The sequence below is a fragment of the Protomyctophum bolini genome, assembly GCF_963924005.1.
Source record: "Protomyctophum bolini genome assembly, chromosome: 19".
NCBI classification, from domain to species: domain Eukaryota; kingdom Metazoa; phylum Chordata; class Actinopteri; order Myctophiformes; family Myctophidae; genus Protomyctophum; species Protomyctophum bolini.
In genome coordinates this window covers 35,547,881-35,572,911 of record NC_137880.1, presented here as the reverse complement: position 1 = coordinate 35,572,911, position 25,031 = coordinate 35,547,881, and the positions used below count along the sequence as shown (strand labels likewise).

General features: G+C 42.8%; 2 protein-coding genes across 2 annotated transcripts in view; both read left to right on the top strand.

Moving 5' to 3' along the window:
* Nucleotides 1-25,031, top strand: part of LOC308334301 (estrogen receptor beta-like) — a 272,603-nt gene that overhangs the window by 84,072 nt on the left and 163,500 nt on the right. The window lies entirely within an intron of this gene.
* The window catches only part of nudt14 (nudix (nucleoside diphosphate linked moiety X)-type motif 14), a gene marked incomplete at its 3' end in the record, with an annotated part of 34,761 nt that continues 22,659 nt past the window's right edge, over nucleotides 12,930-25,031 (top strand). Inside the window, exon 1 of the mRNA XM_080791307.1 lies at nucleotides 12,930-13,070. Coding sequence (XP_080647433.1) covers nucleotides 12,990-13,070 — 81 coding nt within the window. The 5' untranslated portion in view covers nucleotides 12,930-12,989. The remainder of the gene's footprint in view (nucleotides 13,071-25,031) is intronic.

The following is a 25,031-nucleotide window of genomic DNA, read 5'->3' as shown; positions in this document are numbered from 1 at the left end:
GTCAGACTCACTAGTCCCAATCTTCCGCCGTAGTCTGAAAACCCACCTCTTCAGACTCCATCTTAGCCCGTAGCACTTGCCATTTCCCCGACAACCTTACAGGCGTACGCAAAGGCTCAACTTATGTAACTTAGATGGCATTTTATGTAGATATGCATAGTATATTATATACAGTAGATATTCCACTGTTAGATTCTTAGCATACGTATGATTCATGAAGACTATTTTGATTATTATCTTTTGTTCCTGCTTACTGTAAGTCTCTCTCTCGGTGTCAGACTTTAATTGGTAAAGATCAGCCATTTTGGGAAAAGCCTTTTTCCTCTGATCCCACAACATGCTGCTGTAAATGTCCTGACTCTGAGAGACTGTCTTTTGTAATAACCCCCCCATTGTCCCGTACTTCCTCTGGGCTCCCCCCCCCCCTGTGTTTCTACATCGAAACACCACCCAATCATACGCTTATCATAACTATCTGGCGGTACTGGTGGGGTCCGACTGTGACAGCTTCACTCATACACTCAGAGAAAGATAAAGGCAGCGCTGTTTAAATAAAGTGCTGGTCGTTTTAGAGCAGAATGCCCAAAGGAAGGGCCAGTATTGTAGCCCGCACACAATGGATTCATTCTTCACAGTTCAGACATTGCACACACAATATGGTATGGGCTCATAATAAGAAGTACAGCAGGGAAAGCCCCATTGCTTTCCCCATGTGTGCATACACTGTACACTCCTGTCATGTTACTGTACAGTACTGTACACATGCATGTACAGTACTGTACATCCCTGCATACTTTATGCACACACACACACACAATGAAACACATAGTAAATCACCATTTGAGACAATCTCAAATGGCGATTTCCGATCACCCGATCCAATCGGGACATCCCTAATAATTGTTATTATTTTGATAATCGTATAATTTCTCAATATATTATTACACACTGCTCCTCCAGGGAATCATAATTATGTATGATGTATTGCTCATTGAATGCCAGGTGTCACATTATACTAAATAACTCGGCACCTCATGTACACAGTACAGCACGGATGATTCTGTCATCAAGGCCTTGTTTGACGCACTTGTTTGTGCTCGTGATGACTCTTGAGGGATTATTTAACAGTTATAGGACAATGGGAACTAATTCCTTGTCCAAGTTGCCATTTTTACAGCATAGTATTGTAGGGAGCTACTGCAGCATAGTTTTGTACGGAGCTAGCTGTCTATAGGTCACAGTAGTATTAGTAGTACAAATTTGAAGTCATAGACATATAGATCATACGTCACTGACGCCTGATGGTACAAAGTAGATCTTTGGAGCATCAACCATTACTTAAAAGAGTGTGCACACTAGCTGTGCTTATCATGGTCACTGCAGAGAGACTGAGAGATTTCTATATAGTGTCTGAAAAAGTAGAGACACGTCAGAGCTCTCCAGGACAGACATGACTCCTCTGGCGAGCCCCTTCAAGGGGCGCCCCGATAACCAACGGACTGATATGGAGAGAATCTCAATAGATTCTCAATATAACAGGTCGTATATATATCTGCTTTTATTCATGTTCATTTGCTGTTCATATTCATATCATGAAGGGGATGTTCCCTTGTATTAATTAAATGTGTATTGGGTTCCATTTAACTTCTGTCTACTCTACACTATATAGCTTCTTTATTGGACTTTAGATAATTGAACCTCGGTACAAACGCCACACATGAAGCCACACCATTCCCATTTGATCCATGTTTTTAACTTGACAACACAAAACCACTTAGAAATATAACGGCACCAAGAAATATAAAACAGGAATATAGGCCTATACACATATAAAAGGACTGGGTCACGTCCATCTTTCTTGTGTGTCCAGGTGACGTGTGTAAGGATATAGTTTTGGTTGGCCGGGGGGAGGGTTCTGATATACCATTAAGCTCGCTGTCTGTGTGTTATTGAACATAACCAACTGTTCAGAATCAACAACGCCATGATGGAGCCGACACGCTCCTGACCATTAGCACTGGAAGTGTATAAAGAGCTGTGGAGAAGACAGAGGTGGTCACAGAGGTCCTGAAATATGCCCCTATTGACCACCTTGTGCTTGACCTCATAAACAACATCTATATGAGGCAGAGAAGTCACTATAGACGACTGCTATATTGACATCACTGAGAGTGACCCATGTCTTGATGCAGGACCACATATGGAACGTTGCCCTCTACGACAGCATGTCGAGAGCAACAGACAAGATGAAGGAGCATATCGATCATCCGAAGCGTGCTGGCCGGCCACTGTGTTCGACTATACTGTGGAAGCCAAGGCAGGGCACAGCCTCGAGGGGGGAAATAAGTCAGATCTACACAGACCAGCTCCAGAGTCTACCTGAGCAGCAGTGGCTCAGGTGGTAAAGCCACCGCTTGGGAATTGAATGGTTCCTGGGTTAAGAATCCCCCTGGGTTAGTGTTGAAGACAAGTGTGCACAGTGCACACAGGGTACCATGGAGTACCTCCATGCATATTTTCCTTATGTTTTGCTCCCGACGAGCAGGTTGGTGCCTGGCATGGTTTCCTCCGCCGTCTGTGTGTAAATGTGAGTGAATGTGTGAATGTAAAGCACTTTGGATAAAGGCACTATATGCATATATCCCATATTAAAATTGCCTAGTGGCTGGTCGGGCGGGCAGGTGAACATCACAAACGTAACAAGCACACTTGCAAGGCACACCGTTGGTCCAATCCGCACCAAACTTGGCACAAACACTGATCAGGGATCTGCCACCAGAGTAGCCACACCAGGGGCCATGTGTGCCACAGGTGCACCGTCGTTCCAATCCTCACCAAACCTCACGGCACAAACACTGATCAGGGATCTGCCGTCAGAATATCACATTAGGGGCCCCCGGGGGGGGGGGGGGGGGGGGGCAGTCTGGTCCAAACCGGGTCTCATAATACAACCTGCTTTATTTTCTGATATAAAGCCATTGATCATAAAGTTCTTGTTTGTTTTTGTTCGCCCAAACCGGCCCACAGGTCACGCCCACAGCTGTGAAGCGGCCCAGAAGCTAAGGGTTATATCACGTTACGTGACATGAGACACCGTCTCAATTGGGGCCTTTCAGGCAGGTAATTAGTGTTGGTGGCATGTGTGTTCCCATAGCGATGCAAATTACAGGGACGGGCGCACTCACCCTCATTTCTACACACACACACACACACACACACACACAGAGGCACACAAATAAAGACAATGTGACCCAAGGAGTTAGCCACATTCCCTGACCATTACAGGGAAAAGACAATGGGTCTGGCTTGTTAAAATAGGCTCCCTCTCAGCAGGGGAACGGAGCAGCAGGGGCAGCTGTCCCATAGTCAGGGAGATCAAGGCTCAATGGATCCGTCAGCCTCGGGATAGCCTGTTATCCAGAGGTGGTGAAACTTATTCAGGGGGCTCATTATCAGAGTCATATAGAGGAACAATTCTTTGAGGAATTTCCTCTTTTTTTATTTTTATTTGCCTGGCTGGTCAGTGAGTGACATCCGCATAGGGAGGGGGATTTCATGTGAAATGGTGTTATTAATGAATCCACTGATTTATTATGCGCATAGTAATATTATGGTACGTTGGTTTGTTGATGTCAGCGGTTTCTGTGCGACGAAGCGTCAAATAGACAAAATGATTGATTCCTTTACTGAACTGATTTTTTTTATAATGTTTTATTGCAATTAACTTGTGGATTATTATGATATATTCTAAAGCTTGTATAGTTGTTATGTAGTTGTTGTTTTTCTTTTTTTACATTTCTTAATGGACCACCTGATGGAGACAGAGACAGATGCCCCCAACTCATCCTACAAAATGTAGGTGTCAGATTTCTTGGAGATATCTTTTTGTTCTGTAGGAGGCTATAGCTGTCTGTTTGTCCGGAGCAAATCTCATAAACCCCTTTGCTGGATATTCAGTATAGGTCATATTTAATATTGACCTATACTTGCTCCTGTGGGAGAAATTCAGTTTCTGCTCAAACCAGTTGAAACTGCTGAACGTGCTCAATATGTGCTGAATGAACCTCTTCAATCCAGATGAACGTGGAGCAGTAGTTTAAGTGTCTTGCTTTAGTATCAACAAAGTCCACAATCACAACACCAGAGGGAGTTCAACAAACCACGCGCAAACCCAGATTCGGCCCAAACAAAGGGATTCAATTAATTTAGCTTCCTATGCCACTAAAATGTGGAACGCCCTACCAACAGCCATTAAGATATGGGAATCCCTAGACTCCTTCAAAACCAAAAGAGCTGCAATTCGAAACTGGCCTCTGTAAAAAAAGTCAGTCTCCCCCTCCCCTTTTTTCCATACTGTACATGTTTTTCCCTTTTTACTTTATTTAACTGTATATTAAGATGATTTCCTTTTTTTCATAGAAGTGTACAGTATATTTGTACGTCTTTAGTGTTCTGATGAATTGTAAATGGAGTACCCTGATGTAAACAAGTCTTAGTGGAAGATTTTGTATTGACCTTCGTTTGAACTGTACCCATTCTACAAACTGTGAATACAATTTTCAATCAATCGATCAATTGCATTTGTAGTTTTTGTGTTTTTGTGTGTTATGTTTAAAAAACAAAAACATACAGTATATAGCTTTTTTTTTTTTTTACATCAAATTGTAAATGATCACAATCCAACGTTGACGATGGCCACATTGTCAAGGTTTTGCATTGAGCATCTGAACCTTGTCCATCAAAGGATGGACGAGGTCTCTGCCGACCTTTAGTCCTATTTGCGTCTGTGCAACACAAACAAGTACACCAGGAACCTATAGTGAACCAGAAGGCGTTGTGTGGGTGGGGTGCCCATTCTCTCGCGGAATAATGATGACAAAACAGGAATTCTGACCTTGTTGGAAGGAACACATCCTGGGGCACGCTATAGCTACAAGAGAACAGAACAATAATAGGCTCGCCTAAAAATATGAGGGGCCAACAGCGGAGGTTTTCCATTACAAAGGCCTTGGGACTTGGGTCTTGCAGAGGACGAGGACTGGGGGGGGGGGGTGGGTGTAGAGGGTGTCTATTCACCAGACATGAGTTCCACACAGATCGGGTTCCCTTAATTCAGGCCCATACCTGGAAACGGGGGAGAGAGCTGCTTTTGAAGTGCACTACGGCAGCCATTTTTATCCTCGTCCAGCCGTTTTCAAACACACCTGCTCGCATTGTGTCACGTCCAGTTTGCGGCTCTGTTCATCTTACTCCACCCGATCTCTCAGCAGCTGACCTTTTCCTTTTGAACCCCTGGTTCCTCATCTGAACGGAGCCAACAGGCGACACTCATTCACAGCTCTGTATGCTGGTTCCACTCCTCATCTGAACGGAGCCAGCAGGCGATACTCGTTCACAGCTCTCTGCTGGACAGATCTGCTCAACTCAGAATGTTGGGGCTTGTGACATGATACCATGAATGTGGTAGATAGCTCATGTCACAAATGTTGGAACTTGATGATTGTTTCACAGATATGATCGCACCAGTTTATTTAATCTCAGTCTTAACTCAACGTCTCTTAAACGTGTAGCTGATATCTGACAAGTGCTGTACTTTGTAGATGAAGAATTCACTCCCATAGCTGTGAATAAGTATTACGTTAAGTCTGTTCTACCAAAGTGTCATTTCAGAGGCTATACATCTCCATTTCAAATGAGTCCTTTTAGATATTGTAACGTGGAGGCTTTCACACTGAGAAGCCTCTTTCCTCCATAAGGGATATACTGTAACACAATTCATCATCAATCACAATCATATCAGTGTTTAGAATATTATTATTAGAAAATATTAAAAAAATGATTATTTCACAGTTACAAGCAATAAATTACTCTTCATGTGACCACCACGCTCTGACTGTAGGTGCGCTACCCGTTCAAAACATATAAAAAATAACGGTAGTAGTGGGTCGCACACACACACCAAGACTTCGGTTCAAAATATTTATTTCATTTTTGAACAGGGACAACAAATGTTTGGGCTATGCATGCAGCCTTCATCAGTGTGCAACAGTTGCAAGCAAGCCATGAGTGTAACGCAAACATGAACCTAGCAATTAACTAGTAGAAAATGACATCTCATTCAAAAATGAGATGCACTCTCTCACACATCACGACCTCATCCAACACAACACAACACAACATGCAGACTTCTGTGGCACGTTATCGAGTGTCCTGGCGACAAGCGGTACTATTTTCTTAACCCATTCTGACCTGAGATCAGATTCATACGAGGTTTCCACTGGACACACACTGGTCTGATTATAACCCATTCTGACCTGAGATCAGATTCTAAAAATGTCAGTCGTTCATTGACTTTTCAAAAATAGCAGACCTACAAGCTCGTAGCGCGCCACTCGGTGGCGCGCTATGAGCTTGTAGATCTGCTATTTTTCAATAGTTAAAGCATAACATGATGCTAACACCAAAATGGGTTCCCGTTCAGAATGGGCTAATCCCTGCTCGTGTGGGAGGATTTAGGAGCGTCCCCAAGACGAGTGGGGTGGTGACTGTCTGAGCATCCCAAACGGTGCATGGATCGATAATGGGCCCGTCGCGCCCCACACCCCGAGTCCGCTAACAGAGGAGCAGCAGGCACCTTGGGTTAAGTGCATTCCCCGGGGCCCTCGGGGGGCCCGCGGGCTCTCGTCCAGGGCCCCCGACCCAAATCCCTGCTTGACCCCTGCTGATAAACTATGCTATGGATAGACCACTTCAAGTTTCTTTTCTATTCTCTGTTTAAGAATTAGGGTTATTCCACATGTTTAAATAACATTGACTGAATCTGAAAATGGTCCCCGTGTGAGCAGACCCCATGATATTACAATCATATCATATCAGCTGTATTTGTACACATAAGTAGCAGAAATGATATCGGCGTTATGTATTATTTAATGGCAGCAATACTGAGCCGTAATATCCAAATTATAAATCAACTGACATGTCTTAGAAGGAGTGACAGGAGTGACAGGAGTGATAAAAGGGGTGTATGTGACAGTCCTAGAAAATGATGATGAATGAACTAGAGACATGTGAGGCAGAAACACACAGAGAGAGAGAGAGAGACAGCAGGAATGACAAAAGTGGGGGGGGGGGACAGACAGACAGACAGGAAGAAGATCCAAGGCTCTATGACCTATAGGGAAGCTCCAGTTTTGGCATTGGGGCTAAGCCCAAAGGAAGTCTGGCTTGCCTCAGCCGCCTGCGGACGTTAATTTGGCATGACTGAGAGGGGGCCCCGGACCAACGTGTTCTTGGAAGGATGGGATTAACACGTCGTGGTCGCCTCCAGGACCAGTAGATAAGGGCTTTGGGCCCTTTTTAAAGGAGACCCGGCCGTTCAACTGGAGTCCTTGAAAGTATAAAGTATTACAGGCCCCTGGCATAAAGATTCTCTTCACTACAATTTATAACTTTTGTCCTGATGTGTCATAATGTGTGATTTAACTTAACAGTAAATAAAAACAGTTCTACTCGTGAAACTCATCATACTCTTGAACTCTCCTCCATTAACTTATTTTGAGTTCAAAAGCTTTCCCCCCAAAACAATCTGATACATGAACAAACAGATAAGAACCGCAAAGCGAACCAGGGCAAAGGAAAATGCTGTTGAATTCCTGTTCTGTTCTTTGGCTATATTATATATAGAAGTGTCTATTTGTACGTCTCTAAATGTTTTGATGAATTGACCCTCTTGTAATGCTGTGTAATGCTTTATTGGGTCGCCCACTCACAGTTAACAGTCTTTGTATTGAGTTGTGCTTGAAATGTACTGTAATTCTGCAAACTGCTAATAAATATTTCAATCAATCAATCAACCTGTCATTTACATTCAAATGCCTGCATGGTATTAAGAACATGATTGTGCAAAATTGTCACAAGTATATGTTTGTATGGGGGCGCCCGGTGGCCTATAGTGGTCCAGGCGCATGCCACATACAGTACAGCAGTGATACTCAACCTCAGGCCCGCGGGCCACATCAGGCCCGCGGGACCATTATGACTGGCCCACCAATGAAAATCTAAAAAAAAGAAGAAAAAAAAATCTGGAAAATGAAATAAAAATAAATAAATCTGAATGAAGTTATCTTTAATTACATTATTATAAGTAATACTATTAGAGTTGTACTATTACTCGAACGAAAATAAAAGCTTGGGGGGGGGGAGATGCAATGCAAATGAAAGACATATACTGTGTATCCCTATTCCCTGACATAATTTTTGAGGAAATGGAAATTGCGGAAATGGAAATTGCGGAAATGGTAATTGCGGAAATTGCGGAAATTGCTCTTCACTTAAAGCTATCTATTTTCAGGTAGATTGTTTTATTTTACTCAGTCAGCCATATCACTACTCATTTTTTTTCATGAAAAAGGTCATAGCTGGGTAATCTATTTTCAGGCAAATTGTGTTTATTGTATTTAGACAGACAGACAGCTACTCATGGACAATTGGACAGGCAGGAAGGCAGACAGCTACTCATAGACAGGCAGACAGACAGCTACTCGTGGACAATTAGGCAGGCAGGCAGACAGCTACTCATAGACAGGCAGACAGACAGCTACTCATGGACAATTAGGCAAGAATATACTGCTAGCCCCCAGAGACTGAATACTTGTGATCAGGGGACACCAACATGTCCGTACACGGACATGTGTCCGTGGCAAAGACTTGGTCTTGTCCGTGGCAACATTTTTGATTTTCTGTTAGTTTTACACACCATTATAATGTTCTTATTTTGATCATAACATCCACTTACTGAATGTCAAGTCTCCAGGTTTTCTTCAGAATATGTATAGCCTACAGTATGACAATTATTTACTATCACTATGTCCAACTAATACTAGGTGGTTCTCAAATGTTTTATTTGCAAGGACCCCCTTAACTCTGAGAGTGTTCCATTTGAACACTCTCAGAGTTACAGACCTGTTATGGTCTATCTTTGTCTATATCTTTGTCCGCTCATGGCCGTGGCAAAAATGAAATGTTGACAAAAATGTCCATCACAAGCCAACATGGAGATATGACCCCTGCTTGCGATCATAAGCCTCACTCTGCAGGAAATCTAATCTGGAGAATTTTGGGGGGAAATAAAAGAAATATGCGAGCGCATGAAATATTCATTTGGTTTGTGTCAAACGCTCAAACCATCATGGATCAGTTCCTGCCTTCTTAGAGCAACTCAATTAATCATGTGCATGGGTTTCTTCTGAGTGCTAGATCTCTCCCACAGAGCCAAACGTAGACGTACTCATTCTTTGGCGTCTGTGTAGTAGTGTGTATATGTTATGTGTACTGTTGTACATCATAGCTGGGAAGTAACACCAGAAGCAACTGATCTTGTGGGGACATTGGTCTGATCCCCATGAGAAAAAAGGGGTGTTTTTTTTATGGGTATAGGCCTAAAGGGATTTTTAGATTTGGGTAACAATGTATGGTTTAGGATTCTGGTAGTCTCCGTCAAATTCAAGGGAAAAGAGGGTGCTAGCTGTTTTTCCTTTATGTTTTGACGATGGGTTCTCAGATTGGGGTTCTGGTGATGGGTTCAGGTTAGGGTTACATTTAACATAAGGGAAGGGGTTTTGGATTAGGGTTAGTGGTTAGTGGTTAGTGGTTATGGTTATGGTTAAGGTTAAGGTTTGGCAAATACAATTAGCATTTAAAAATTCACACCTGTGTGAAGTGAGGGGCGCTCTTGTCGTTATACATCTTCCAATAAAAAATGTATACTTCTTCAACATCTTTTAACCATGATACAATGTTTAAAAAACTCATCTTTTCACCATGAAACATGTAAGATGACAACTGAATTTATGTGATATATATATATATATAGCCCCTCACTTCACACAAGTGTTATGTAATAGTGGAGATTTTGGGGACTTTTCTGGGTAATTTAAATTATACTTATTTCATTTGACATTTGCACACCGGTGTCGTGCACCAAAAATAGCTAATCTACAACCTCACAACGTGTCACACTGCTACACGTTGCTATCTTAAACTGTCTGTACAGCACACACAGTACACACAACACCGATATGCAATGAAGTATAAATTATAATGACTCCACAGTACAATGCTTGAAATGGACCTTCCCTCCCAGCTTATCGGGCCCTGCAGCTTGGCCAATATAAATGGGTCCCTGCCCTTCAGAAAGACGCCGGTTCCTCTTCATGGGCCCCCACATTGTTTTGTCTATATAGGCCCTGTATTTAGTTAGATGTAAATCAGCTAGCAAAAGTGTTACATCCTGTCCTTGTGTTTGTGGGTGGGAGTACGGGGCTCCCTTGGTGGAGGGGAAGTTGGACCAGTCGAGATTGCAATTCAACATAATCTTTTCCATTATGAAGCATGTTGGATATAAGCAGCTATAGGTGACATCATCTAGCTTCCTTCTAAGGGCCTGGTTAGCGAGACAGGGCCCTTATATACACCCACCTTATTCATTACTCAGCATTTTATGAATGGGAAACCTCGTCAAGCTAATGTTTTATGTGATAAGAGAGAGACACTGTTGGGTCCGAATACACAGTTTAAGCTTCAGAGTGAAAGAAAACCTTGTGTGGGTCACTGGGTCTGTCTAATCTATATCTATCTATCTTCTATAACTGAGAAAACATTTGACACACTTGTAAAGTCTAACCCCTTAGCCTATACACGTTTGATTTGAACGCTTAAACTAAGCACATAAACATAATGGTAAATGGTGCATTTATATAGCGCCTTTATCCAAGGCGCTTTACATAATAGATAATGACTTCAAATTCCTATGAGATATAGTTAAATTGGGTCATACAACCTATTTTCTTCCCTCCCTCCCTCAGAGAGATGGGCTCCACAGAGGACCTGCCTAATTAATTCAGGGGGCACCCCCTTGGTGGATGATTAGTGTCTATGTTTTGTAAACAGTGTACTGTAGGCCTACCTGATACATAATCATAGATCAAAGTCCCATACCCTCTCCTCAAGAAGTCTCAAGTACTCAACTTGGCCTGTTTTTTTGTGGACCTTCATTTCAACCAGATGTTTTGTTTTTGACCCGGGACCATCACAGACATTAGGCTATACTGCTGGTCTTGGAGACATCACATAACATATAGGCTGCTGTAGAAGCCAATTCACTGTGTTTTTTGATTATTATTTCTGTTATTATTTAGCCAAGAATATTCTGAAGATACTTGGTTAATTGGGTTAGTGGGTTGGGCATAGACGGGCACGCCTCCAGGCCTAGGGCTTAATTATGGACAGCCTGTGAGGGGAATTCATGCACTTTGTGGATACATGGTTTTTACCAGCAACATGGAAGATGTTTGTACCATGCATTTTACTTGAAATAAAAGCAAAGCAAATGAATGTACCAAGTGGACAGTGACATTCTTCCTACTGCGTACACCTAAACCCACAGAATGGGTGCATCAGTGAGTTTATTATACAAAAGGTCGAAAGCTGACAAACTAGCACTTACAGGCTGCTATTCACTTATTTTCAGCTAGTAGTATGATAAAGAAAGCGCATTGCTCTAATCATCTTTTCGCTGATAACAAACTATCTTTACACCTGCGGGAAAAACGGAATCCATTCTGTTTGGATCAAATAGTAATCTCAGCTGAGCTAGGCAGATATATGGCTTCTTAAATTGGTTAGAGTGGGTGACAATACTTTCACATAAAAAGATGAAATTACCTACCTATAGGTTTCATCCTGGAGGCAAATCTTTCCGGTGATAAAAGGGCCACCAAGGTACCAACGTAGTCAAAAAAGTCAACCAAATCCTATACTCCTCACTGGTAAAAAACCCCAAACAAACACCTTGAAGACCCTAACAGGAGCCCTCGTACAAGGTTTCTTCGACTATGCATGCACCTCTTGGTACCAAAGCACCTCAAAGGCCCTTAAAACAAGGCTCCAGACTTCCCAAACCCAACTGGTCAGGCTGCTACTTGGCCTCACTCCCCGAACCCACCTCACCCCTGCCCACTTTGACAGGCTCGAATGGCCCAGGGTTGACGACAGAGTACAGCATCTTGGTCCACTAGATTCGATGCACCACCAAGTCCACACCCACAACACCTGAGGAAGTTCAACAATGTGCAACCCAAATTCTGCACAAACAAGGGACTAAATTCATTTCCCTCCTGCTACCAAAATATAGAACGCCCTACCAACAGTCATTAAGACATGCAAATCCCTTGACTCCTTCAAAACCGCTCTCAAAGGGCCCCTACGGACGGCTACAATTCAAAACTGGCCCCCGTAAAATCTGAATCCCCCACCCACCCCTTTTCCCCCTCACTGTATATGTTTTTTTCCCCTTTTTACCTCCTACATGATGATTTCCTGTTTTTGGCTTAATAGAAGTGCATATTTGTACCATACGTCTCTAAATGTTATTGAACATGGTGGACCCTATTGTAAACAAGTGTAATGCTTTTGGTGTTGTCCACAGTTCACAGTTTTGTATTGAGTTGTGCTTGAAATGTACTGTAATTCTCCAATCTGTTACTTCAATCAATCAATCAATCAAACAAACAAACAAACAAACAAACAAACAAACAAACAAACAAAGAGTGACAAAATAAAACGTGTTTGCTCTTTGTCCTTTTTTGTTGACTGATTGATTGAAATATTTATCAACAGTTTGCAGAATTACAGTACATTTCAAGCACAGCTCAATACCTTCTTCTTTCTTTTTTTTTGTATATTAAAGAATGAAGCAGCCCCGTGCGCATTTTTGTTTGCGTGCAAATATAGTTTGAACTCCCCCCAGCCAGATCTACATTATTATGTTATCGTATAATATAAATTGAATTTGTTTTTATCGCGCTGTCCCTTCTAGGCTTCCGTAGAGAAATTCCTTCACTGCGCTTGCAGTTGTGCAGCTAACCAGGGAGAGAGTGGTCTTTTCAGTGCACTAAGGGGAGAAGCAGCGTTGGGCCGCCAAGCCAGCCAGTATGGAACAGATCAATAACATTGAAGTGGGGCCGTGCACCAACTCCAACTACCTGACCCCTTTCAGGGTGCACTACAATCAGGTGAGTCCAATTAAATACCCTCACTAGCTTTATCACTGGTCAAACTGCGGGGCAACGTTTGGTACACCGGAATCAGTGACCTATTGAATACTGTGCCCCCCAGAGGTCGCTCGCTGTGTTTGGTGGTGTTTGTTTGTGGTTTCATTGATTCATTCCCGACGGTTATTGTCTTTGTGGGGATAGTGAAATATTTACCATTTAGATCAACTGCTAAAAGATAAATAAATCAAAAATTACCTCTCATTTTGTTGCCTTGTTTTAAAGCCCCGTTAGTCAAAACATTAAGACATGCATCTGCATCTATACGACTGGAGTCACTTCATTCGATAGGTAACCAGTGTGGAGGTATCACATAGCCCAACCCCCTCCCATTCATTTAGCATCTTGCTAGTATAGCAGGACCAGTCAGATAACCTTAAAAGCAAAGGGACGCTATGATCGCACAGCTGCATTGCTTCGCGCATTAGGTCGCATACTGCTTAAATAATGCCGTGGCTTTTTGTGACGTTTTGACAACGGGCTGTCCCGATTATCACAACAAGGAAATACTTTAAAAATGAAGCCTCGGGGCAGATGGGGGAGACAGATTTAGGTTAGCACAGTGACAGTCAGTCAGTGACTAGTGGCTTGTTGTTAGGTTGCTCCTCTCTCCAGCATCATTCATCACGAAGACCACATGCTTTACATTAGCTCAGCTAACCAGTTGGAAATTAGGCAGGTCGCAGACTTCAGGAGAGTCGACACTGGGCTCTGGGAGTCAAGATTGCAGTTGACTTTTTAAGTACTGTTGGCTGGCAGCTGAACTGGCAAGGCAGTCTGCACTCCTTTATTATTTTATTGTTTTGTAGATCAGAGTTGAAATGATATAAAAGTCAAGTTCCAGACAGTGACACAGGAAACGAGCAGCTGTACAATATTGGGTTATCATATTAAATCTGTCCCACCGTTTTTGTGTGCAAAACTGTTGAAGTATTTAATCAAAAAGACAATGTACAATACATACTGTATTTTACTGTACATAAATAGACTCGCTCCCAAAGTGTTGACACCAACACAGGCATGTTGGTGTCAGGGAGACATAGACCTTTACAGACCTGTACAGATGTACCGTGTGTGTGTGTGTGTGTGTGTGTGTGTGTGTGTGTGTGTGATTAGTTTCAGAATCCAAGAGAGATTTTGTACTGTAGTTGCATAGAGAGAGAGAAAGTCACCTTCTTGAGATGTCTGCCTTCCTAGTCCTGCAGTCACATCACTGAGTCATCATGCACAGCCACACACACACACACACACACACACACACACACACACACACACACACACACACACACACACACACACACACACACACACACACACACACACACACACACACACACAGTCTCACACACACCATAGCTCATCCAGCCCCATAATCTCCTCGGAAGGGAGGAACACTGCATGTGCAATTTTCCAATTGTGCATGAGACCTAAATCTGTTTTGTCTGTCCTCCCGCTTTTAATTTAAGAGAGATTAGATTACCCCCTAAAGTGTAAAAAAATAAGGCTGAACACGTTGACGTCGGTGGCAGAAACCCAGTGACCCGAACAGAACGGTAGAAATGCACCAGGATGACCTTATTTCCTGACTGTGTGTTAAAAAATATGTCATTCTTCTCCTGGAGTGCTGGTTGTTCCACCCATAGTGGCTCATAGGGATAGAAAACTGTGTTCCTGTGTGTGTGTGTGTGTGTGTGTGTGTGTGTGTGTGTGTGTGTGTGTGTGTGTGTATATATATATATATATATATATATATGAACAACATGCATAGGAAATGAATCAACATTGTGACAATTGGAGGACTGGAGTAGTAAAGTATTTGGTGACCATCCCAGTGTAGGTGAAACAGGACCCTAGTCCGTTGTATACCTCACCACGCATAGTGAGCAGGGAGACTCAGGGGAGCCAATGTGGTGGGAGTGATGATCACACTGCCCTGCTGCACCAAACAATGACAATTCAAGGAGACAGCAGAGGTGTGTGTGTGTGTGTGTGTGTGTGTGTGTGTGTCCTTGTAACTAGGATGTTAAAGTAACAAGGTCATTTGAGAGATGGGACCGTCCCAAATATCTTTTAGTCAAGCTTCTGATATTCTGCACATTTTGCCAGGTCAATATTCCGAATCCTCCTTCTGAATTAAATGGCCAATAAATCAAATCAAGGGAAGGCATGTCTTTGACATTGAGGGTGAATAAACACACACTGGTGAGTCACTACCAAGCCGGCCTGAAAACGCAATGGACCTGCTGGATGATCATAGGTACTGCAGCGTGTTACATCTGGGCCAGACACATGATGAACTTGTGAAAATGATTTAGTCCAATGGGCTTGACTCACGCGCTTGTGCACATTTATTTTGAGTGGTGCTAGCCACTCCTATGTGGAGCTAAGTGTGTTTGTATGTGCACGTAGCATAAAACCTCAAGTGCCCCCCCCCCCCCCCCCCCCCCTCATCAAGCTAATGTTGACACTGTTGGGTCCAAATACACAGTTTAAGCTTCAGAGTGAAAGAAAACCTTGTGTGGGTCTGTCTAATCTATCTATCTTCTATAACTGAGAAAACATTTGACACACTTGTAAAGTCTGACTTTCATCGGCAACAGACAATCCTGCAACCTGCTGGTTGTATTAACGCCCTGAGGGCGAGAAGCGAGGGCCACTCGAGGTTATGCTGAAACAGAGCTTCTTAATATACGGCACAGTCGAGAAGCAGGAGTTAAACTTTATTAATCTGGTGTCAGCTGAGGTTAGATAGACGCAAGGAAGTTTAGAGAAGGAAAGGTCATGGTCACCAGGTCACGTGACTGGACACTTTCATGGGAGCCCAAATCTCGCACCGGAAGTTCCATGAAATACAGGCCAGTGAGTGAATGGAGCCGGCTGGCCCAGCTCATAACAAACATTTATTTCTGAACAATTGAGCCCTTTTTGTCATATAATCAGGTTCAGGAGGCGGCGGTGGCTCAGGGGGTAGAGTGGCCGGATGGCAACCGCAAGGTTGCCAGTTCGAACCCTGTGGGCTCCCCCAGAGTTGGTGTCGAAGTGTCCTTGAGCAAGACAACTGAACCCCTAATTGCTCCTGATGTGCTGGTTGGTGCCTTGCATGGTTTCTGCCGCCGGTGTATGAATGTGTGTGAATGAGTGAATTGTGAATGGGTGAATTGATGCACAAATTTTGTAAAGCGCCTTGGATAAAGGTGCTATATATAAATGCACCATTTAATATAAAAGACACAGGTTGTTTTCTAATCACTTTCTTTTCGATGTGCACAGAGTGCACAGAAGCATATAACTTTATTTGAGGATCTAAACGGCAGCAGGTATCGTTTCTGGCTCTGAGGTATCGCGATATTTGACTGACAGACAGGAAACGGTGGGAAGTCTCGCGATACTTGGTACATTCAGAGAGGTACTTTCTTTGTGCTGTTATTTACCTCTACATTTACACAGTGTACACGTCAAAGCAGTGTAATACAGTGTAATAATGTGTTACATGTCTTCTGTTATTTTCCAGAAGCGATTACTTTACAATATACTTTTCAGATAGTCGACATTTCTCGTTTAAAAAAATCATTTTTTTAGTGCTCTCGTAAAACATTCTAGTTTGTTGTGATTGGAGTTTTTGATTTTCATGAGCTGTACGCCATAATCATCAAGATTAAAACGATAAAAGATTTTAAATTCTTGAAATACTTCATGCACAATGAATTGAGAATGTATGAAAGTGTATGTTTGTTATTGCTTAAAAATGTAACTTTATCATTTGATCGGGACGTCACATAAGGTGCTTCTATGTGTAGTTGTTCAAAACTTACATAGTGCTGCTTTAACCCATTCTGAACGGGAACCCATTTTGGTGTTTAGCATCATGTTATGCTTTAGCTATTTAAAAATAGCAGATCTACAAGCTCATAGCGCGCCACCGAGTGGCGCGCTACGAGCTTGTAGGTCTGCTATTTTTGAAAAATCGAAGAACGACTGACATTTTTAGAATCTGATCTCAGGTCAGAATGGGTTAATCAGACCCAGTGTGTGTCCAGTGGAAACCTCGTATGAATCTGATCTCAGGTCAGAATGGGTTAAGTGAATATTGGTCTTCCAGCGGTGCTAATTGTGCAGGGTACAGTGCAACAAGGCAGCAGTGTTGTTTTTGGTGGCACATCTTTATTTTAGTTTTAGTCATAGAGTGTCTTGGATAGTTTTCATTTTAGTTTTAGTCACATTTTAGGCACCTGCAATGTTTCAGTTTTAGTCTATTTTTAGTCGACTAAATATCACAAGATTTTGGTCGACTATACAGTTGATTTAGTCGACTAAAATGTATTTTGGCGGGCCGGCCTTGATGCTGCCGAAATGACAGATTTTACACTTGCTGTAAATAGCCGATCTACAAGCTCACAGTGCGTCGCAGCGCCACGCCTTGTGAGCTTGTAGATCTGCTATTTTCGGCATGCAACCAAGTGTAAAATGACTCTTGTCTAGTCCCTTCCTAACATTTTAGTCTGTTGACGAAATTGTCAATATATTTTAAGTCTCAGTTTTAGTCATCGTAGCTTAGTTTTCATTTAGTTTCCATTCAGTTTTCGTCAGTGAAAAAAGGTAGTCGACGAACATTTTTCGTCTTAGTTTTAGTCGACAAAAGTGTGTGGCTCCCATTGGCCCTGAGGGTCTATGATGGACAGGTGGTTGGTGCGGTCAGTGTGGCTTCTATTGGCTCTGATGGTCTATGACAGACAGGTGGTTGGTGAGGCTCCCATTGGCCCTGAGGGTCTATGATGGACAGGTGGTTGGTGAGGCTCCCATTGGCCCTGATGGTCTATGACAGACAGGTGTTTGGTGCGGTCAGTGTGGCTTCTATTGGCTCTGATGGTCTATTGACAGACAGGTGGTTGGTGCGGTCAGTGATGACCTGCTCTGACCCTTCCTTCTCCTGTGTGGCAGACAGACAGTGTGTCTGCTTGAGTTTAGCTGTGCTCTTTGTGGGACCTTCTGGAATCGATGAAGACTATTAGTTTACCAAAGAGCTCACCTCCTCGCCTCACCTCCTGTTTTTGAGGAGCGCTAGCCCCTCCTATATACAGCTTTTCGTCTCAACACGTGTCACAATTTGCCATTGACAATGAAAGGACAATTTGGGCTCAATTGTTGTCACCGCTAAACCCCTTATCCCTAAACTAATTTAGCCTTTTTTCTTTTACTATTTTGCAAAACATTTTTGAATACCGGTAGTTAAAATGGCCAGTCTACCAAGCTCACAACGTGTCGATGTAGATTGGCTAGTTGAACTATTCAATAATGTTTTTCAAAATAGTAAAAAAAAAAAGGAAAAGAAGTTTAGGGATAAGGGGTTTAGCGGTGACAAAAATGGAGCCCTTTTCATATCTGACAACGTCCCTTTTTAGAGTCCTGTCATAGGCCAACAAGCTCACAACACACTTGTAGATCGGCTATTTTAGCTGTGTGACACACCATCGTACAACAGAATTGTGTGTGTGTGTGTGTGTGTGTGTGTGTGTGTGTGTGTGTGGTAACTATCCTACTCCTCTATCATCAAATCACTATCCTAGATCAGTGGACCCCCTAAATGACACTCATTAGCCCACGGACCCCCCATTAGAAAATATATGCCAAGGAGTAAGGACCCCCATATCAGAAGATTTTTACAGCTCAAAATTCAGGTCAAACCCCCAGGTTTGGGGTCCCCCATTTAATGGCATTTCTATCTCTGCGACCCCCAAATTTATATTGTAAAATGTTAATTTAACTCAGTGTACAAATGGAACCAATTTGGTTCCAGATTTGTACACTCTCAGAGTTACAGACCCATAAGGGTCCATTTTGGTTCCAAACTTATCATTTTGCTGGGGACCCCCTGGAGCTTCCTCAAGGACCCCTGGGGGTCCCCGGACCCCACTTTGGGAACCAGTGTTCTTAGAAGGAGCTACTGGGGTAGTATTAGGGATCAACCTGCAGATGGATATAATTGCTTTTCACTCAACAAGTGTACTCTATCCTACTACAATCCAGCGCTCCACTGAGCCCTTGTTGCTGTACTAATTAAAAGCGGGTTCGGGTCATGGGAGTGTGGGGGGCTTGAGTGCCCTCGCTGAAAAGTGAGGAATTGTATGTCTGGTGTGATGGTCATTACACCTGAGTGAGTGAGTGAGTGAGTGGGGGGAGGCACTGCTAAGCTTGTCAAGAGAGGGGAGGCGGAACAGCCAAAGACAGCAGATGGACAACAAAAGAGTGGACGGTGGTCTCTCGCTCTCGCGCTCTCTCTCTCTCTCTCTCCCTTTCATAGCAGCGCTGTGGCGTCTCCTCTCCTCCTCCTGGAGTTGGGTAGGGGGGACTCTCTGGAACACGCCACCCCTCTCTCTCTCTCTCTCTCTCTCTCTCTCAGTCTCACAAAGGCTTTTTTCCCAAGAGGTGGTGGTATCTCATCCTAGGCTCCGTCATTCCTCCATTCATTCTTAATTCTGCAGAGGCAACATCTGCACCTTTTTAGGCGCCACTGGCGATCTCTCACACAGTCACCCCCCCCCTCCCCTCCCCCTAATGTCAGCCCTAAGAGGAACTCTTATTCATGTTTGTAGTTTTGTTGTCCTTTTGTTAACTCTCATTGCCTGCCCCCGTTGGACAAAGCAGGCAATTGCCCCCTCATCGACGTAAATCCCACTAATCTTACATTGAACCACTATGGTTGCTTGTTTGGGTACAACTAATTACATTATATTTATTCATTATACCAATTCAAATTGTTTGCTGCCTACAGCCATTGGCCTTTCTTTTTTTTTTTAACACTAGCATGACTGAAGTAAAATCAGACAGAAGTAGCATGTGCTTAACCTATTTTTGACCTGAGATCAGATTCTAAAAATGTCTTCTACATCCTGACAGTTTTCTGAAAAAGCTATGTTTCTAATGTCAGAACGCTTCATGGGCTCAAAGATAATCAACTTCAAAATCTAAAAAAAAACCCCGGTGAAAATGACCTGCTAAATGTCTTGACCATCAGTCATGCAAATGTTCTGTTCCTAACTTCCTAGACACCGGGGCAACGTAACACCGGGCCACATTCAGAGCGCGTGGCTTTTCCAGACAGTCCAAACGAAGTACAGCACGAACGAACACCTGGTCGTGTTTTCAAGGTAGCAGTGTTGTTGTTTTTGACGAAAAATGTTCGTCGACTACCTTTTTTCACTGACGAAAACTAAATGGAAACTAAATGAGAACTGAGCTACTGAATGATGACTTAAGAGTAAGAATACATTTATTTACAATTTTGTCAACAGATAAACTAAAATGTTAGGAAGGGACTATAGTGAACAAGAGATCCAGTATAACTCATTTTACACTTGGTTGCATGCTGAAAACAGCAGATCTACAAGCTCACAATCAGAGTTACAGACCCATAAGGGTCCATTTGGTTCATATAACTATCTCTAATTGAGCTATAGGTACACCATGGAACTCCCTCATGTACCCCTAGGGGTCCCCGGACCCCACTTTGGGAACCACTAGTGCTGTATTACAACATGCTGGTGGAAGTCTTCCTAGCTCTCGGGTGTAAAGAAGTGACTTCATGTGTGTATCTCACAGGGGATACAATGTGGTGCTCCCGCACAACCTACAGGGATTATTAGGGAGTGACGGCCCGGGCCGGGACTATAGTTTATTAGTTTAGTTTATTACTTTGTTTTTTCTTTCCATATACAAAACATTCTTAGTTCATCAGTTTTTTTGTTAACATTACGTTTTCACAAGCGGGGCCAATCTCACCATGGCCATTAATTTGACCATTTATAACACCGAGTTTCCTCCTGACTTTAGAATTGGTTCACGTGGCTCCCTTGCTTCCGTCTGTTAGGTTAGGTTAGGTTAGGTTGGACAGGAGGAGGAGGAGACGACCAGCTGATCCTTAAATCCAGGGAAATTGAAGAGCACATGGTGGGAATTTAAAAGACTGCCATTTGTATCTGGCAGCGGGGGGGCGGGGGCAGATGATTGTTTTAACCGCCTGCACCTGTCAGGTTCATAGTGCGACGTCACGTGCGTGACGGTTATTAGACTTTTTTTTTTTTATATAATATTTGTTTTATTTGGAAAGTGCATTACAATACATATAGCATTTTTACATATGACACAAGAGCAGTTCCCAAGATTTTCTTCTTATTTTTCCCCCACCCCTCTTCCCTCCCTCATCCCCCCTCCATGTGGCACCATCTCCAATGTCTCTGTATAGTCCTTTTTCTACATATGACATCAAGTCCACACTCAAACAGGGACAGACAAGGCAATATCACTTCAGGTTGTACATTTCAGGAGGACAAAAAAGAAAAGAAAAAAAGAGTGGGTTATTAGACTTTAAGGACCTGGAAGATCATCAAGACCTCACATCCCACAGGCTCTACAATAGCCTTTCACAATAAGAGGCCGTGCAGATTTTGAGCAGGCAAAGCCAGAGGGACCTCATTTAGTTTACCACATTAATTTCAAGGCCCTGTGTAGCTTGTCCTTAGCTTCTCTCTCTCTCTCTCTCTCTCTCTCTCTCTCTCTCTCTCTCTCTCTCTCTCCCCATAGACTAATCTCTCTGTTGTAATCCATGTCGGCCTGTGATTCTCTGTCTCCTGAGGGCCACCCCCCCCCCCCCAGCAAGTGGCCCTAGTAACGAGGGGAACCCCTCTGTGTGTGTGTGTGTGTGTGTGTGTGTGTGTGTGTGTGTGTGTGTGTGTGTGTGTGTGTGTGTGTGTGTGTGTGTGCGCTGTGCGGCTCCAAACAGGTTGTGTCAGAATGCCGTCTGATGTGTAGATTGATTGTTGAAAAGACTGTCCCATCTTCATATTTTTAAACGTTTGTAGTCTGTGTAACCCCATACCTGATAAAGTTGTTTGTGTGCAGATATGTCCTGTATTCAATTTGGACATTGGACATCCTGTTGTGCAATGGGGTGGGGGGGCTATGAGGCAATGCATCCCAGTCCCCTTACAGTACATGTCTCTAGTAAGTACAGTAAGGTGACGGTAATATTATGTAGAGGCCGGGCAGAGGCTCTTGTAGTGTTTTCGAGACAACGGTGTATCTCACCGACTGACGAGGTCGGGCACCGCACCCCCTGAGGTGGTGTGGATCGTGTGTGTCAAGGCGGTTTTCGAGTTATGTGGATTTCAAACGTACAGTGTACGTACACACACGCACACACACACACACACAGAGAGACGTGGTGCATTTAGAATATAAAATGTTCATCCCTTAAGGACAACACAAGCTTCATCCAACATGATCCTATAAGCGTGATCTTATGCATATGCAGAATTAATTAGCTGTCGGGGAGTTTGCTTGACTTTAAGTTAAGCTAACTATTATCGCAGCCTCAGGATTAGCTGATGAGGCGGCCTCCAGGGACGAAGGGCCGTCTCTAGAGGTGCCTCTCTCCCCAGAACGGCCCAGAACTGAAGATAATTCTGCACGGGCATTTTGCTGCCTTGTGAGTACTTAGGTCCTCGTTATTGTGTACTTTGATGATCAAATGAAGGCGCAGGCTGTTTCCCCAGGCTTTAAGTTGATGTTATAACCAATGTAATATGCTTATAGTTTGTAATGGATAAATTACTATAATTAAAGATGGAGTGCCACAATTTTTCCAGTTTTTCATGTGTCTATGAGGTCACAGTACTTCATCAGACACCCTGGAGTCGTTTTTATGTGCAATGATGTATTGACTTTGTATTTAGGGTTTCTTCCTGGAGGCTGAACCCTGGACAGTCAAACGGGCCAATGAAATAAACAGTAATATAGTGACATCACATTAACAGCCCCTCCCCTAACCCCTCCCCCTTTATCGTACAACTACAGCTGTGGGTGCGGCTTCAGTTCAGGTGGATCACCACCCACCAGGCATACTTAATGAACTGGTGGGCGTGTCCACATGAAAGCATGATTTTAACAAATACTGTTATATTATTATAATAATATCTGATGATCATGTTTTAGGGTGGAAACAAATCGTGGCACTCCATCTTTAAGGTAATTAATAATGCTAATACGAAAGGACTGTATAAATCTAACTTCGATAGCAGAGCAAGAAACTCCGGAAATGTAAAAATACATTTTAAAGTAATCAGAGTACAAATAAATAAGTACCAAAAACCTAGGCAGAGAGCCTGTAACAATTTACAAAAATGCTTATAAACCTTTTAAACTATAAAATTAGGAGAATGATCAATGTAAATATAATACCTTAAGTAGAAAATACTTTTAGAAAAATAAATACCCAATAGATGAGTCCACAGAAAGAATGTAATGTCCAGTCAGGAGCAGATATGGTTTTATAGCCAGTTCATTTTATCCACAAAATAACAGATCCACTATAATTAATCCATCAGTTTGTTTTTTTGAAAGATTTATTGAGAAGGACCTACACAGCTTCTCGTCTGTGACGTGAGCGCATAATTAAACGCAAAGAACATCAATGATTCTGCCACAAGTGATTTATTGTTTTATTTTTCATTCGCATGGATCCGCAATGTATACGTACTGTATAGTCAGGTTCCTTATGTAATTTCGTAGGCTTAAGACGAAGATTTGTAAAACTATATATTTTTGGAAACCTTAGGGCCTAACGAATCAGAAAATGTTTGTTGCCATTTTTTTCGAGGTCGGTAAAGCAGCCATCTTGGAGCTTTAAAAATGGCTACTTTCAAAAACGAATTTCTCAATATCTCGCCTACTAAATGACCTAAAATCAAGATTGCAGTGGTTAAATCTAAATTTTTTGGGGCAAGGAATCTAATTGAGCTGATTTTCAATGTAAATGGGTGGGTATTTTGCATTTTTACATGATCAAATGGTATTATTCTGGTAATCTTGATATGTATGATGATATGTATCTCCCAAACAATGGAATTTTTCACAAAGACTTTATCACATCTCTCAAAAGACAGGAGACAACTTTAATCAAGACAAAGGTACCTTAAATCAAGAACTTAACAAAAAAAATCACACCTGTGTGAAGTGAGGGGTGCTCTTATCATCGTACATCATCATGACATAGTAAAATATGACATCATCAGACACTATGAAGTAAAATTCTCCACTCAGGACAAAGTTTGTGAACATACACTAAAAGCTGGACAAGCTGGACAATCAACAATTAAAATCCAACATATCCCATAATCTCTGTACATTGAAAGTTCAATGAACTGTAACAAACAAGTCCAACATAATATCCATCAAAATTGTTTAACATAACAATATGTACAATCTCTCATTGGCTTTGTTGTTGAAAAACACAGGCTGTTGAGTCTACAATTAAGCATAATCTCCATCATTTTCATTGTCATCACTGTCATTTGCATATGTGATATCACGACAGTCTTCCTCATTCTGGCAGTCAGAGCTACACTGACAGAGTTCTGTGCAGGGGAGCCCCACTGAAGTGCACGAACATCTGTGTGAAGAGCAGTCTGCTTTACACTGACATCTGACCATCTCAATGATACATTCTGGTGCAGGGAGGAGCTCAGTTGTGACTGGTTTCAGCTGGCCATCCTTGTCCTTGTGGTAGCCGTTCTGTAGTGGGTCAAGGAACTCTTGCTGAGCGATGTCAGCCTGACCCCACACGCTGGCCTGGATATGGGCCCTTAGGACATGTTGCTTGAGGGCACCAAGTGTGGGTGGAAGCTTCTCACTTTCTGCCATGTGTTTGCAGAAAAGATGCCACCTCAGTTCAGGGATATTGTTGATTTTGATCCCTTTCGGAGAGTATACAGTGCAAACAAACGTCGCTAATGCAGAATGAAGATCCTCTGTCACTTTCCTAGTCTGAGAAAGCATGTGAAGAGCCTTAACGGCATGGTCATCTGCTTTGAGGTAGATGCTCAGCCAGGTAGCTTTGCCTATTCTAGAAAAGCACCCTGTGTTGTCTGC